The 17809-nt window shown below is 34.9% G+C and overlaps 1 protein-coding gene across 3 annotated transcripts; it reads left to right on the top strand.

Annotated features, from left to right (window-relative positions):
• Positions 1–12506: 12506 nt before the first annotated feature.
• Positions 12507–16551, top strand: LOC103956839 (triacylglycerol lipase OBL1). Of its 3 annotated transcripts, none has more exons than XM_009368887.3 (5): positions 12507–12872; positions 14648–14790; positions 15055–15088; positions 15231–15847; positions 16214–16551. In XM_009368887.3, exons 1-5 carry the CDS (start codon positions 12551–12553, stop codon positions 16484–16486), a joined length of 1389 nt encoding a protein of 462 aa, XP_009367162.2. In that variant the 5' UTR covers positions 12507–12550; the 3' UTR covers positions 16487–16551. The 3 variants fall into 3 exon arrangements, with proteins under 3 accessions (XP_009367162.2, XP_009367158.2, XP_048431769.1); XM_009368883.3 differs by having other exon boundaries at positions 12508–12872; positions 14597–14790; XM_048575812.1 differs by having other exon boundaries at positions 12734–12872; positions 14566–14790.
• Positions 16552–17809: the final 1258 nt, after the last annotated feature.

Genomic DNA, 17809 nt, shown 5'->3' on the forward strand with positions numbered 1-17809 from the left:
GTATTTTGACCCAAAAGTTTGTGTTTTTGCAAAATGGCCCAAATAGAATGAGAACAAAAATTGTTTTGTCTCTTTAATGAGAATTGGATTTTCATTATATTTAGTTCCATTTAAATCAATTCTATGGATACAAAAACCAAATGAAAATGTTGCATTCAAGTTTAATTAGTTAAAAGCGTTAATTAATTAAAGAAAGGGTGATTATGAACCTTAGCCTACGATAATTGAGCTATGTGAAAGGCCGTTTCAAATTTGTTTGAACCATGGGAATGTGTAGATTAAATTTTGGTTGTAATTTGATATGATCAATTGTTGTAAAAGAGCATAAGCTCTTCTTTACTTTAAAGTAATTTGATTTGATCAATTGTTGTAAAAGAGCATAAGCTCTTATTTACTTTGAAGTACTCCTTTCTTGTTTTATTCGATATGCATGAAATTGGAGTAGTTGGGTCCAACGCCCAATAAGACAACACGCCTTAATGTGATTAAACGCGTAACTAAAATCAATCACCATCCCTAGACCGAGATTCAACACTAGGCTCGTGTTTGAATCGAATCAAAGGTTCATAGTCATCCTAAGGCCCTAAGGCAACTATATAGTCCATCAATGAATGCAAACCTTATGTTAGTAGTATCATATACTTTTGCTTTAAAAACCGTTTTAAAAGCTTAGTGGGAGTATTATATACAACTAAATCAATCAAATGGACCAATAGTTGTAATAGGACCAAAATGTTTTAATTGGATTAAAATATATGTTTATATGTGATGAGACCTAAAACCCTCAACCAAATCAATATTAAGTTGATAAGCGAGAGATGCTTTGAATATCTCTTCGTGGCCTTCCACCGTGGTAGGCTCCAATCGTTTGTGACTTGTACACCGGCTTCACCCTATAATGGGGGAGTACAAAGTGCATGCTTACATTCAGGAGGAGTCTATACGCATATGATGAGGTGAGTATAGACAACGAGTATGGCCAACATGATATAATTCTGAGGTTGTGCTTGAACCTCTACATAAACTAAGCATGGTGGGAATAACTTAACTAAGTGCAATGGTGCCAACATGATATAATTCTGAGGCATTCATTCTCTAGAGGCCAAACTAGATGGGTAATTACAAACGTTGTAAATGAGTAAAGCGTTATTCTCTCATCATTATTTTTGCTAACCAACATCGTATAATCGTGAGGTGGGCTTGGTAATGGTGAGCCTCCCATACCCTACTAAGAGTTTCCTCCAAAACTCTCGAATTCCGATGAGGGATATGGAATTTGCCAAAAATAGTGGGTGGTGCTAATTGATTTAAAGACCCGAATCAAATAGCTTAAAATCAATCAATTTATATTCGTTATGTATTTGTTTACCAATATATTTGCAAACGCTATCCAAAACTTGACAAAGAAAAACCAAACGCTTTAATTTCCGGACTTAGTTCTACAATCCTATAGATTGTCTTTAATGGCTTGTAGATGTAACTAAGTAGTCTCATCCTCACAATCTTCCTATTGATAATGTATCATTGGAAGAATATGTTAGATAAGTCTAACATGAGAAAGACAACACTGTTAATGTCATAATTCTTCAAATACAAATTGTTGTATGAAGAAATAAGAGTTGCTTTGAACAACCCTTAATCAACACAAACTTTAGTGCTTGTCTCTTTGTTACACGAATAAGGAACTTGAGAAGTAAGCACAAGGGCATGGACACTTTATGTGCCATGATTCTTCACTTACAAATTGTTGTATGAAGAAATGAGAGTTGCCTTGAACAACTCTTGAAAGTTTGTTATTATGTTTAGAACATAATGGTTGGTTGACAAAAATAGTCCATTTATATGGACTTATGATGATTTTGAATCATTGAGTGTTGAAGTGTTAAACCACTTAACGAGACGGAAACTAGACAAGGACTTCACTTTTGTGTCCCTATCCTAATGGTTCACTAAGTTTATTGTAAACTATATAGTGAACAATAACCGCACGCTCTCCAAATCGTTTGATGTGTATAACACATTTGAAATGAGTTTCAAGAGAGATAGTGGGAGTTTAGGGACCATGACTATTGTAGTCAAAAGGGAAGTCAAATGAAGAAGGCAAAATAACTCCAAGGGAACAAACTTTCTTTATGAAAGGATGGACATTGGAAGGGGTATTTGCAAGAAATGTCTTGCAAGTGTCAAGAACACACCTTTCGAAGGTGTTGTAATATGTTCTTGAAATAGTTCAAAACAGTTGGTTCTTCTACTTGAATGCTTGATTCCGTATTAGTAACTATGTTTTACAATTGTTGTAAAAGTGTGCTAATAAGAAGTAGAAGATTAATGAGAGAAGAGAAAGTACTTCACATTCGAAAGTGAATAAAATATAGATCTCTGCGAAAGCGGATTGCACTTACTTCCTCATATGAACTACCAAAGAAATTGGAAAATACTAAAGATTGTCTTTACATTCCAATTTTAAGGAACTTAAATCCGTCACTATAGTAGAGATGGATAAATGTTTTGTTTGACAAAACATTGTTCTTTATTAATCAATAATTAGATTATTGTAATTTAATTGGTTGTCTCTATAGTAGAGATGATGTGGTAGTTTAACTGTTTAGAATACGATGATGCTTAAAACCCAAAAGGTTGCAAGGTAGTGACTAATCCCAACTGAGTTGTGATACCTCTAAAACATAAGTTACGAGTTGGTCATAGATGGATGCTTTGGATCGTTAGATCCGGATCCAATACCTTCTTGTTAAAATTGTATAGAGGCGAAATGTTCGAATCTTTATTCTTTTGGAAAGAAGAAAGAATCACAAAGTTGTTGAGGTTAATTCACTTAGATGTTAGTGGCACTTGTCCACAACATAATACTACTCATGTTGTATGACATTCACCGAAGATCACTCTCGGTTGGACTATAGTTTATTTTGAATAAACACAAGTCCGAATACTTTGCAAAAGGTTTCAAAGAATTCAAGAAATGTAAGTAGATGAGTAAGACGTCTAAAGTATTTACCTCCTTAGATTTGATCCAAAAAAAAAAGTAACACTTTAGATTAATTTCCTTGAAAAATATCAAGGAAAGTAGCATCGTAAGATAATGTATTTCTCCATTAGGAAAAGAATGAACATAAATAAGATTTAGTTCGTTGGACATTATCAATTACCCATATATATATATGATATATATATCTAAGGCATGTTAGTTGTAGAGATCCATCCATCATGGATCTTAGCAAGCTAGTGGGAACCATAAACGTCTTATGAGAAAAGATCAATTGTTTGATTTCTCATAAAGATGTAAATGAATCTTTTGTTTACTAGGTTTACAAAAGATTAGTGGGAGTTGATTATATTCCTAAATTAGAATATATATACATGATATATATTAATTTTGAAAATGAAAGGAATTCTTCATCGTTAAAGTTATGACTTTAAACATTCTATAATGATAGAATGTATATGGGAGACATAGTCTATATACATGGGATGGAAATCTATAATGATAGATTTCAAGATATAATTGGATTATATCAATCCCTAAAATAGACAAGAGATGCTAGGAAGTTTCTCATATGATGATAAACTTCAATTAGAATGACAATTCTAGTGAGACTAGGAAGTTGTTCTTCTCAAAGGGAATGTACCCTTTGACTCCCAAAGAAATAATGCGTAAATAGAATCCTTTATGCATACGCAGAAAGGTGATTTATGTATTTCATATTGTATGAAAACATTGATATAAGTCGTACCTAGAACGGTACAAGATGATATCAGTGCAAGCCCAGGATCAGAACCATGGCAACTGTCAAGTGAATTCTTAGGTATTTAAGAAATACTAAGGATGGATTCCTCAAGAATGAGGAAGAATTAGAGTAACGTAATGGAAGCGTAAATGTATTAGATTATGAATCTAATCCATCATAGAATATCTCTTCATTATGACTAAAGAGATATTTGGGTGGAAACGTTAAAAGTAAATGACTTTAATGTGTTCCATCATGTATGCAAAATATATTGCCATATAGAAGCTTACAACATTGTTGTTTGGATGGGAAAGTTCATTCATGAACTCTTCATTCGGTTCCAACCAGAAAGTGTATGACACTAATGGGGCGATAGCTCAAGCCAGGGAATCAAGGTCTCATCAAGGTCCGAACTCAAATGAGAGACTGAACCACATGATTGAGAATCATGTATAATGGTGACGTCGTTATTCTCAAAGTTGCTTCTATGGATAACATATAGATATCCATTGCTTAGGCCTACTACTCAGCCATTTATGAAATGAATTACAGAAGAGGTATCATCAATGATGACTAAGCTGATTGGCTCTAGTGCAAGTGGGAGATTGTTGGAAATGTGCCCTAAAACCAATCATATGATGATACTTTACGGACATTTCAAACTAATGTAGTTTAAAGGGCAAACATTATTGTTTGAGCCGTCTCATATAAATGTTATATGCTTAAACGATAAGTCCAAGGAATATATGATTGGAAGAATGCGATCTAAAGAAGTTAGATTCATGAGACCATTCTTTCGTTGACACATCCTAAACGTTCCTGATCATAGGATTGTCAATTGGGCATTGACAGTCCGTTAAGATCAGTACGTGCTATGTCTTCTCTCAGGGAGAGTGACTAGTCTCGAGTCATTGGTGTGTGTGACATCAAGACAAGTACGTAGGTGCTCAATAGAGAATGAGTTCACTGAACACGATCAACGAAGAGTTCTCATATTCATGTCACATGAGAACTCATGGTTGGGATAATGCAAATTAGTCTTTTGACCTGAGGCATCACAGTTGTCTTGTGGTTAGGTCCTTAATCTTTGATTATGTCAACGTCACTCTATCAGGGTGTCCACGGCATCGTCGGGGTTAAGCCACTTAGCCATGGAGGCAAGTGAATGCGCAACAAGGGATCTCTAACCTTCAAACTGTTTGAGGGAGAATACTCTATGATATGATTTGGAATCTCTGGCCAGAGTATGAATGAAATGTTGGAATGCGTTCCAGATCACATTCAAGGTAATCATATAAGCACAAGATTCACATTGGATAGTAGACATGAATAAACTATCAAACCAAATAATGTGGTCAAGAGTATTGTATTAGAGAAAGACCGTATTGCATTTGTAATCCTAAACTGAATAGGTTCTCCACCTCTTCTGATTAGCTTGGGTAACCATGATATGCTGCTAGGTGTCACTCATGGTTTGTGGAAGCCCTAAAAGTGTATTATCACTAACGGGAGAATTGAAAGTAAGTTTCAATTCACAATCGATTTGAAAGAGTTTGAATCGCCCACTGCCTCGCTAAAAGGAACCTAATGGATCGTACACCGTGTAAGGTAGAGTTTGAAGATTCAACGGAGATGAGTAAGAATAATTAAATGGTTTAATTATTTATGGCAAGGATTAATTAATATGATTATTAATCAAACGAATAAGTTCGTTGAAGACCTCGGGATAGTTTTGGACCTTAAGGCCCAATGGGCTTCGAACGTCAAGTCCATTGACTTAAGTTGTATGACAACTTAATGAATAATGATTCACAAAGGCCCAAATAGCCCAATAAATCCCCTTAAGGCCGGCCATTTAGAGGAGGGTAGTGAACTTGGCTTAATTGCAAGTTTGCCACTCCATTGTGAGGTGGTATAAAGCCATCTTTATAGCCATTTCATCCTAAGGGTTTTCTAGGGAGTAAAGATGAGAACATAAACCTCCCTTTGCTCTCAAAGAATTCGGCCAATCTAGAGGGGAAAATCTAGCAATCTTACTTCCTCTAGGTCACTCATTTCTTCTTTCAATATACCTTGGTGTGGAGACTTAGAGGTTCTCAATTTTGGGAACTTGGAGAAACCTTTTCATCCATCCAAATCCATGGATCCAAGATGCAAGGAATGAAGACCCTCTCTTTGGGTGATTAGCCTTTGCTTATGCAAAGAGGAATCTACAAAGGTATTGATTTCTCAACTCACTTTATTTTTGAGTTGAGTCTTGATTCACCTATCTACTAGGCTTTGAATTTCATGGGTAAATGTTTTGTTTTAAGTGCATACAAGCATGATTCCGCCTTTAATATGTTAATTGCATGCTATTGATGTTGCTTAAATGAACATGTTTTTCACAAATTTTCCTTCATCACCACCCCTAAACATGTTTGGTGTTTGTTCCTGGGATCAAGATGAGTCTTTTGGTGGTGGTGGTCGAAGCAAAACTCTTCAGAATTGGTAGATTGTCGACAGGGAACCATCACACCCACCTGTGCTGTTCCTCGTGAAATCGTGGTCAAAATAAGTCGAATTTTTGGTAAAAATGGAAGAGTGGAGGTTGAGTGAGTGGGCAGGTGGTGGTTGGGTGGAATTCATCGAAAAAACAGACAAAAATCTTCAAAATTTTCTACCTAGAACCGAGTCGGGTCACGCAAGGGAAACAGGTCAAAAATGGGATTTGATTTCCTCATTCTCTCTTCCCTCATTTCCTCATATCCTGATTGGGCAGCCCTTCTCTCCTCTCCCTCTTTTCTCCTCTCTTTTCTTCATCCTAGCCACACACGTGGCACCCAAATCACTGTTCTAGCAAAACTAGAGTCTTCCAAATTAATGGTTAAATGACCATTTTGCCTTTATCTTTACTCGTTTATAACTCCTTCATTATAACTCTGTTTGGCGAACAGTTTTCGCCTACACGCTCATAGGGTCAACCTTTATCCAAATATACCAAGAAATACAACGAAATATATAATGATAAAATACGTCCTCATATAATTATGTTGAGCTAACTAGGGACATTTTCATCTTTTTCACTTATCGAACAATTATACGCCATAAATATAAATGCGTGGTAACTCTGAATACGACTATAAGATACATAATTAATAATAAAGTCTAAGATTGGGATTTAACATTTTTCCTCATTTGAATTTCATAAACGTCAATTAATTTGAATTTCATAACTAAATCACATATTTAAAATTTATCAGGGTACTACATTCAGCATCTCTAGCCTTTAACCCTACGACTGCACCTCCTTGCAATCAAGTTTTAGTAGAGGATTTGACTAATTAAATGCTAGAAGAGCCATCCATTCTCCCTAGTGCTAGTAGAAGAGTATCCGATGAGGCTTCATGCTTGGTGATCAAGCCTATTGTTGGGCTGGCACCGTTTTTTTTGGATGAAAGCGATCTTCATGATGCGAGGCATGCCCAAGCATTGATTTGTTCTGCTATCTCTCTTGCTGATTTTAGGGGGACTATGTCTGTGGAGACCTTCAAGAGAAGTGCTATTAAAGTACATTTGCAATTAACTTTCCTAACTTGCTTACCTCACACGCTATTTACTACTTTTTTGTTCTTTTCTTATTCTTACCCATGTACATCTTTTTCAATAAAACACTTGGACCGAAGCCTTGACCCCCTGCTTAAGTAGATGAAAATTTCAAGTTTGAAGTTGCTTACAAGAGCAAGTTGGGTGGCAGGATTAAGTCTGAGAGGGGCTTTATAGGAAAAAAGTACTAGACTTGAGGTGTTTTTGGATTCAAAGCAGGTCTGGAGTGCTAAGAGGTAAACTCTGAAGGCATGCTTAGACGAGGTGGAAAGGTTGTTGGCGTTAGAGTGGAGTTTGTGGGATGCTGATAGATCTATTCTTCAGTTAGACTTAGATGTAGCCCGAGAAGAAATGAGTCGAACCGAGAAAATCTAAGCAGAATTTTCTCAGCAAAACAAGGAAGAGATCCCCAAGCTACGATGACAATATTAAGAGGATATCGTGCAGGAGTACAATTAAGGATATCTTGACGGTTACAAGAGCAAAGATCACCGCGATAGATGAGACTCTAGTCGTTTATTGGAGGAGATACGAGAAGCTGATTTGTCGGTGCCTTTTACTCTCGTTATTAATGCATCAAAGCTTGCCTTGTCGGAATGAAGTGAGTCTGCCGGGTAGGGGAAGGGGATAGCAGAAGGAGGGGGTGCATTCGCTGTCAAAACTGCCTTATCGGTTCTCTTCTGGCCAACTGCATATGTCACCCTAGTTTTATTCCATTGGTCGTGCTTTCGGTCTGGTGAATTCTCCAAAGTAAATTAACTTCGAAATGGTTAGTGAGTTTTATTCTGACTCGGGAAGGGGGGTAGCAGGAGGTGGGGATGCTGTCACCGTCGAAGCTGCCCTATCGGGTCTCCTCTAGCCAATTTTAAGGGAGCCACAAATGTCGACGATGCTGAAGATTCATCTTTTGTTTCTTTGCTGAGCCAGAATAAGGGCATGTCCAATTTATAACTTGAACCTTTTACCCCGGTCTGGGTTTTAAATAATTTTTCTTTGTCTGAGAACCTTTTTCTTGTTAGCGCACACCTTTATTGCTACACCTGTCGCCCTAGCTTTATTCCATTTGTCGTGCCTTCGATCTGGTCAATTCTCCAAAGTAAACTAACTTCAGAATGGTAAGTGACAACTCAGAGCATGAGTAAGCTTGTGGGTCCGAGACAGAGCCTGGCAACTCCTTTTGATGATATTGATTCGAAAGAACATCATCTCCTAAACTTGGTGTCCATAGGGGTACCCATTGGATATAAAATACTTGACTCTTAAGAAGGAGGTTATCATTGCAAATCCTTTGACAAAAGGACTAGGGCCAAAGGTATTTAATGATCATGTTGAAAGAATGGGCCTTGGTGGTAGTCCATGATGATTGTCATTTTATTTTGTTTTTTGAGGATTTGTTTAATGACAGTATTATGTTTGACACTCTAAGCTTAACAACTGAACATGTTTCTAGTGTTTCCTATTTTCCATTATATTTATACATTTATGAGATTGGATGAATGATAGCAGGAATGTCTCCAACTAAGACATTATGGGCACATATATAGTATGTATATATTTCTCACTAATAGACTGTAGTTGCCAGTGTTGTGGTACATGGAAGCGACTGCATCGCTTATTGATCAATTTATAATGAAGACTATTTTGAATTTCACTACGCGCTTAATGTTTATTTGTTAAACTAGAAAAGGCATTGTGTCATTATGGACTAAGTGAGAGAATGTAAAACCATTTTTAATATTCTAAGATGGTCCATATGGAACAGTCCATATAATGTGTAAGGTTTAATGGGTATTATTATTTGTAAATAATCTTATTAGTCAAATTATGAGAAATTGTTTCCTATCATATTACCGTGATGGGTGGTAATTGATTATGGGCTTCAAAGAAGGTCCCCTCTCTGCCTTACTTACATATATTGCATATACACATCTTATGTGCACTTGACAGAAAAACACGATTAGAGTTTTCAAGTGCAAATAGGGGCAAGTGAGGAACCTCTTTCCTCCACTGTTGACAAAACCGATTGGGATCTCGTAACGTTTGCCATCATGGATCAAGGTACGTTTTGTTGTTTATTGTATTTCCACATCTAATGCATATGTGAAAGTCGTGAAGTTCAATGATCTTGGCTTAATTTGATTTATATTTTACAGTTTCACCATTCCAAATAAGTTAGGGTGGTGGCCCCTTCTTCAGAATGTTTAGGCTAATTGGTTTGGTACTGGCAGTACCACAAGCACATTGTCCCCATGATTATGTGAAGGCTCCTCGCATGTGTTCCTCCCTCGCACGAATTTTATGAAACCAAAATCGATATAGTCCTGCCTACGGTTTCATTATTATTAATTTCATATTCTCCATGAATTTGTAGTGTGTATGCAAGTATATACCCTTCACTAAGAAGGGTATTGAATTTAATTAAATCTTTAATTTTTTTACATTTTTTCACAGAAAATAAATGCATTTATTTATTTTAAAAAGAGACAATTAATGACAAGCTACAATTATCCATCCATTTCGGAGGCCGGGATGACTCGCAGAGACATTTGAGCCTCCTCCTATCCACTAATCTGTCTTCCACACCAACAACAGGTTTCGTACCAATACCTCCAGTTTTTAGTTTGAATGATGCCTCGCAATCCGCCTTTTACCACTGAACTACCAGCTTATGGTTCATGCATTTTTTTATTTGGAAAACCCTTCTTGTACAACTATTACAAGTACAATTAAATAAAAAGGCCTAACGGGTTGCAACTACATTTAAATATAGAGGTATGATAATCACACACTTCTTTTTACTTCTCAATTAACCCTTATTAATTTTTGTCCTTTGATCTCATTCAATTCATTCGATCTGACAGTCTGAAATTAAGAGGATGTGTGGGAAGTTAAAAGAAGTGTATATAACGCACCCTTAATTATAATACAGAGAGATGACATGATTGATATGTTTTTACTCTTTAAATATCTTATATTACATATAACGTAAAATGATAATATTATGTGACGGTGTTCAGAATGCACTTAAATAAAAAAAAAAGAGTCAAAGTGAAATATTCATGTTACCTGATGCATAAGTGCAAGCAGGTCATACACCGTTCCCATCAAATGACAGCAGTCGTGTTAGCGTGTGAGTTGTCCTACTTGTCTATTCCCACTCAAGACTCAATTTTACCCACTAGTGGTGGATCCACACAGTAATACAGGGTTTTTTTTTTTATTGTTTGGTGTTTTGTTTGTTTTTGTTTTTTGTGGGTGGTGGTGCGCTCAATTTTAACCACTAATGGTGGATCCACACTGTAATACGGGGTGTTTGTTTTTTTGTGTTTTTTTGGGGAGGGATGTGCTAATTCAAACATGATGGATCCACATAGTAATACCTTCCCCCGGGGGTGGGGGCGCGGGGGAGTGGGGGTGGTGGAGGGTGGCTACTAGTGGTGGATCCACACAGAGGAAGAAAAACACAATCATATGTATATATATTTTATCGCGCCGGCTAATTTCAACATGGTGGATCCACACAGAGGAAGAAAAAAATGCAATCATATGTATATATATTTTATCATTAGATGTCTTGTGAAAATGTATTTACGTTCTAAATTGTTGGACATTTTAACCACCCCACACCAAACCAAGTTTTCAAATGAGAAACGTGAGTTTATAAGATTGCGCCAACCACATCATTTACATGAATAGGACCACACCTTGTGCGCACCAGCTAGGCTAATCTACCTTTGATGTGATGTATGCATATTTAGAAGTTTAGATATTATAGGACATAAATTTTGAGAAATATTTAGAAGTATATTATATATACAAAGTTTGTATTAAGCAAAATGTATATTTCATTTGACTTGGAGGGTATTAAGTTTTATATGATTGATATTATAAAGATAGGTTTATCAACTATCCTTTGATCATATTTGTTGGTCTAATATTTGTTTTTTTTTTTTTTTTTTTTTTGTTGTCAAACAATAAGTTTTGTTAGATTAGTCATTGACGGGGTTCAAACTCATGCCGTCACAAAGGCTCAACTTTTTTTCATCACTGTGGTATAATGCCACTTGCGTTAGTTTAATAATTAAGTAAGAAGAATTTGAAATATTTAGAAGTTGAGATATATATATATATATATATATATATATATATATATATATATATATGAAAACTAAGGAAGAAAGGCGCGGTTAGTAAACTGCAAATGCACCAAGGATTTTTTCAGATAACATAAAATTTCAGTAAGAGCGGTCAAGAATTTACATAAATTAGGCATGTCAAACGTGTCTCAAAGTGAACCTTACTTAGAAAGAACCACATGTGAAATTCCTATAGCGGGAACATGAGGGCACACATCTTAAAACACCACAACTCAATAATTACAAACTTATCACAAGTACAATACAATTCCTCAGTTACAAATATCTCACATCCAACTAACATGAAAGATAACATTCACAATGACTGAACCATGCAAGCTGAAGAACTATCGCACCACTCTATGATAATCTTGAAATTGCCAACAAAGAAGTCATGCTATGCGTTATCTCCTACAAAACTTTGAATTTCGTCCTTATAGTTCTTTATCAAGCACACGGACCACTAAAAAGACAAAAGGCTCTTCTTGAGAAAGATGGTTATAAGGTAGAGAGATGTAGAGAGGTAAGGAGATGAAGGGACCAAGAAGGATTGTTGCCCCCCAAAGGCAAAAGTTGGCGACGGAGGATTGTTTATCTGCAGCGGACCTAGCGGTTAGGTTTATGCAAATGCACCAAAGCTAAAGCAAACTAGCTGTGGTCAGGGTACAAATATAACTTAATAAATTTGTAGCTGTCACATTTCTTTTTTAAAGGGATCATAATTTGTGAATGAAAACGACAAGATTCTAATTTAGTAAATTATTTATTTGTTTCTTTCAAAATTTAGTAAGGATCAGAATAGAGTAGAGGTGGGGTTTGTGAAAGTATTAAGTTTGGGAATGAAACAGGGAAACCCAAAATATCCGAAGGATCCTCGAAATTTCGATTCTTGAAGCAAAGCAAATGGGTCCATTTTTAATCAAGGACAAAGAAAGTAATTATATAACCTAACCACACAAATATTACCTGAAGAGCCAGCTAGCCTGTACCACTATCTCTACCTATTATGTAAAGTTGACCAAAAACATGAACACATAGTATACAAACACTATATCTACCACCAACGCACCAACGCACCAACGCACCATGGCCTGCGACAAAGGATTTTCGAGTAGCTATTTTCTACTGAAGCCAGAAGAAGTTGGCTTCTTTGATCTGGTTCACATTCTGTTCTCCTCCAACGTTGAGGAAGGAAGGTATGCAGATTACTCTAAGAGTGAGGGCACAGTCACAGATGATACGATCAGCTTCAGACGCAGATGGCTTATGTTTATCTCCATCTTGGCTCAAAAGTTTCTGCAACTTGTGTCAAAGCCACTCTCAGTTTTAGGGTCGGCGACTGAAATGTGTTTGAACCTTCTGTCAAGCAACCGCAACATTTTTGTGCTCATACTCAATTCCTTCCGAGGTTCGGGTGCTAACTATTATTAATTTCCTTCCTTGTATTTATCATATTTTGGATGGACGTAATTATTCTTTGAAGTTTCTTCGAAGAATAATGATAGATAAATCAAATTTTCAAATCAAATTTATAAACCAAATGATGTGTCACCGATAAAAAATAAACACGTTAATTAACATTTACATAATAATCTAATCATTAATAACTACACCATTTAATTTACAAAATTTTGTTTAAACATTTAATCTTCATGGCATTAGCCTTTTTAAAATGGTTTGCTTTTAATATTTATTTTATTTTATTTTATTTTATTTTTATTTTTTTGGCAAACAATAAGACAATCTTCAATTACACTGAGGATAATTTGAACCTAGGTGTAGAGAAAACACACCTCTAGCCAACTTATATAATCTCATATCTGTTGCATGCTTATGATACTAGAAGATCATGATTAACGACTACCTCATTTTTTTTTCCTTTTAAAATTGAATTGTTCTTTTGATTATATATGTTAGTATGTTGAGGGTATAAATCTCATATTAGGTAAAGAAGAAATTTTGTATTCCAATATACTTATAAATAGTTGAGTTATTTCTCATATTACCAATTGATTTTATAGTAAAACATCAACTTTAGGCATATTATCTACTACTTAAAAGAGGAAACTGCATTCCAAGTCGTATAATCCATTTATGCTTTGCTCCTTTTGTTTGATAATTAATAATTTTTAGTTCATACATGTATTTGAATTGAAACATTGTTGTTCCAAAAAATAGTTTTGTTTGCAAATGTTGAGTCAGGTAAGTTAGTAAGGGTACTGTGTGCGTTTTGTGCACTCAAATTTAAAATTCTTTTTGCATCAATAGACTATGTATTAGTGTAAGTATTTTACAAAGGCAGCTTCAAGTCGAGAAACATTTACATTCAGAGTTATTGGTCTCTTAACATTAAGCTATTGACATGTGTTAAAAAGTTAATTCATTGTGTTCTGAATATATAATTTAATTAGCTATTGTCATGTCTTGAAAAATTAATTAAATTTGGTTTGTTATGTTATTTATTAAGGCAACATTACCATGGTTTAATGATACTGTGTAATAATACAAATAATTCAGATCCAACACATCAAATCAATTGAATCAATCAGTCACCCTCAATTATCGCTATTGTGGGTGAACAATTATGAAATTCCCTTGCCCGGGCCCCATACAGATTATAAAGTCCACAGCTGTCCTAATGTATCCAAAGCAGATATTTTCCTTGGACATTTGTCCCCAGAAATTTTGTATGCTTCAGGTCGTATAATTATTTCACCTGCATTTATAATATGAATACATAACAAAATTGATTATCCCAATTTAAAGGTACATAATAAAAAATAAGTACACCTCTTATAATTTAGTGAAATAATACTATATCACGGTATTTCAGATACACCTAAAAATGTCTTTATTAAGGGGTGTTCAAACCACAACAATATCGGCCTGCTTTTAAGACTATCTGGCCTATAGGGATTGATGCAAGTATTGGGCTTTTTTTGGTCGTAATGGAGAAGATCAAACTCTTCACCAGTTTTCCTACTCATCCTCATTGCTTAGCTAACCCAAGGGATCAATTAGGGTTCATACCACTGATTTTACCAACCAAGGAAACAGACCGGACCAAGATAGTTAAAAGTTTGTGATTCTTTTTCATGTAGACTAAAATGGAGATGGGTTCATGTTGTTCAGGGAAGCTGGTAAAGCCAGATAAATCATCGGCAATATTTCTGTCATTTATAGGGAATATGGACAAGCGGTTGAAGTTAGACAGTAGCATCAAACATGATGATGCCAATTACCATGCAGCACTCTCTATGATGGCTTCTAAAGCTTCTTATGAAAACAAGACCTACATTGAAACTACTGTGAATGATCACTGGAAGGTATATATAATATTTCCTTTAGCAGTTTGATTAGTACACACACACACACACACACACACACACACACACATAGCAGTTAGGGTAATGTTCTCTTGCCAAAGTTCGTTGCCAGAGTTAAATAATCTAACAATAGACAGTCTGGTAAAAGAACATTTTTATGCGTATATACATTTGTAGTGTTAAATATTGAACATATATTCTTTGTACAGTATTAAGTATTGAGTTCTACTTTTATAACACCAAAATGCAATTGCTCTTGAGCAGATGGAGTTCTTGGGATTTTATGACTTCTGGAATGGTAAGAAGCTAGTAACCTATCACTTTGTAAGTAGTTGCTGCATTCTTTTCAAATTGGCGACAAGTCTTCGTGCAATTCTTATGAAAATAATAGCATTTTGAACTACGATTCATGATGATTTTTCATTTTCTTTTCAATGCAGATTATCAACAAAAAGCCACAACACAAGCCTTCTTGCTTCGTGATAAAACTGGTGACCATGACACCATTGTTGTGGCCTTTAGGGGAACTGAACCTTTCGACGCCGATGCATGGTGCTCCGACTTTGACATCTCATGGTACGAGCTTTCAGCCGGGGTTGGAAAAATTCATGGTGGCTTTATGAAAGCTTTAGGCTTACAAAAGAATGTTGGTTGGCCTAAAGAAATCAAAAAAGAAGACGGGCAGCCAGCCGTAGCTTACTATGCCATTAGAGAGATGCTAAAAGAAATTTTGAGCCAAAATGATCAAGCGAGATACATTGTGACAGGGCATAGTTTGGGTGGGGCTCTAGCAATTCTGTTTCCTGCAGTTCTGGCTCTGCACAATGAGGCATGGTTATTGGAGAGGTTGCAAGGGGTGTATACATTTGGGCAGCCAAGGGTAGGAGATGAGAAATTTGGAGAGTTCATGAGAGAAAAATTGAAAGAGCATGGTATTCGATATTTTAGATTTGTTTATGGTAATGATATGGTGCCTAGGTTGCCTTATGATGACAAGGACTTAATGTTCAAGCATTTTGGGACATGCCTCTACTATAATCGGCAGTATGAAGTGAAGGTAAATCCACTTAAAATTATTCCTTTCAGATAACAAAAAAAACGTTTTTACTTTTAAATTTTTTTCAAAACTAATAAAAGTGATTTTTGGAATGACTAAAAGTGTTTTCTAACAATAAAAATCTCTTATGATTACATTTGCTAAAAACTCTTAAAGAACGTTTTTGGATTCTAAAAGCATTATTTTGAAGATTTCATGTAGCACATTTAAGTATTTTTCTAAAAAAGCACTTGAATTTTCTATTAAAAAAAAATTCTACATGTTTCTAATTGAATATGTAATAAATACTTGAGTTTGTAATAAAGTTCTATGTAGTAGCACACTTTTGAAGGACCATTCTCTTTTTTGGTGCTTTTATATGGGCAGGTTGTTGCAGAAGAACCGAACAAGAATTATTTTTCACCACTGGGGGCAGTACCAATGATGATAAATGCCTTCTGCGAGCTGATTAGAAGCTTCACTATTTCACGCACAAAGGGACCAGACTATAAAGAAGGATCTTTTCTAAGAATTTTTAGGGTCATTGGCTTGGTACTTCCAGGCGTTCCAGCTCATAGCACCCAAGATTATGTTAATGCTACCCGGTTGGGATCATCAAACGTATTCCTCCCATCCACAAACATACCGCAAGAAGTTTAGGGTTTAAAATCCTCACCCTTGTAAAACCATAAAAGAAGATTAATAACGGCATATATTTCGTGTGATAGTATTTCTTTTCTCAATGTTGATCATGACAAAACGACAACACGGACACAACAAGCGGACAAGAGAAATCGCTTAATAGTACTATGATATAATGTAAGGTAAAAGAATCTTATATAAATAGTATTGAGTGCAATATAGAGTGACAAAGGAGAGATTAATTTCAGAATCTTATCAATAGATGTATATAAAGTAGCTAAAGACGGATCTTTAGAATATCTGGAGACTTCCTCCCTAGCCTACAAATGGAAGTGGAACCATGTAAGAACAGGCTTGTGGGGAAATCTCCTTTATTCTAGATTCCTTTCTTTAAAAAAACTGAAAATTTGATATTACCCCTTGAAACTATATTTTCCTCTACTAAAACCCATCTTCTTTTGTTTTCTTGAATAAAGCCCATTGACTAGCCTCCAACTAAACAAATTCTTTAATTAAGTTTGACTTTTCAAATTGTGTATTTTTCGAATGCCTAAACTACCCCTATTAATACTTGGATGGGGTTTTTGGATCAGTTACTTGTTATATCCATTTAATTAATTTTATATATTTTACAAAATAATTCATGCCATTCATTGTATATTCAATGTATTAACTTTCAAATTGTTATAACGTGCCAATTGAAAAATAATAATACTAATTTCATAATTTTGTGCATTACATATATAAGTTAATTTACCTACCAACACAACAATAAACCTAAAACAGCTTCGGCTAATATTTCAATCCCTAATACACAAAACAAAAGCTATATGTTCCGCACAATACTTACCTACAAAATAGTCTATACCTATTACATCAAACCAAAATTTAAAGGGTCTAGTTTACTTTCAAAACGATCTAATTTACCTACATGATTTATGTGCATTAGATTAAAAGTTTATTTAATTGCCTACAAGCACAAACCCACAACATTCGAACATTATCTAATATCACTATTTTTTTTTTTGGAATAGGTAAATTAATTTAAATGTAGGTAAATTAGTATAATATTAATAAGTAGGTAAATTAATTTAAATGTAGGTAAATTAGTATAATATTTTATAAGTAGGTAGATTAATTTAAATGTAGGTAAATTAGTATAATATTTGTATGTAGGTAATTACATGATTCAAAATGCAGGTTTATTAGTATAATATTTTATAAGTAGATAAATTAATTTGTATGTAGGTAATTACATAATTCAAACAATATTATTTTTTTCGTACAAGATTGTCTTTCTCTTTTAAATTTGGTAAATTAATTTTTATATATTGCTAATAT

This window comes from the organism of the source record quoted next, unplaced genomic scaffold, assembly GCF_019419815.1.
Source record: "Pyrus x bretschneideri cultivar Hongxiangsu unplaced genomic scaffold, Pyrus_bretschneideri_v1 Contig8, whole genome shotgun sequence".
Lineage (NCBI taxonomy): Eukaryota > Viridiplantae > Streptophyta > Magnoliopsida > Rosales > Rosaceae > Pyrus > Pyrus x bretschneideri.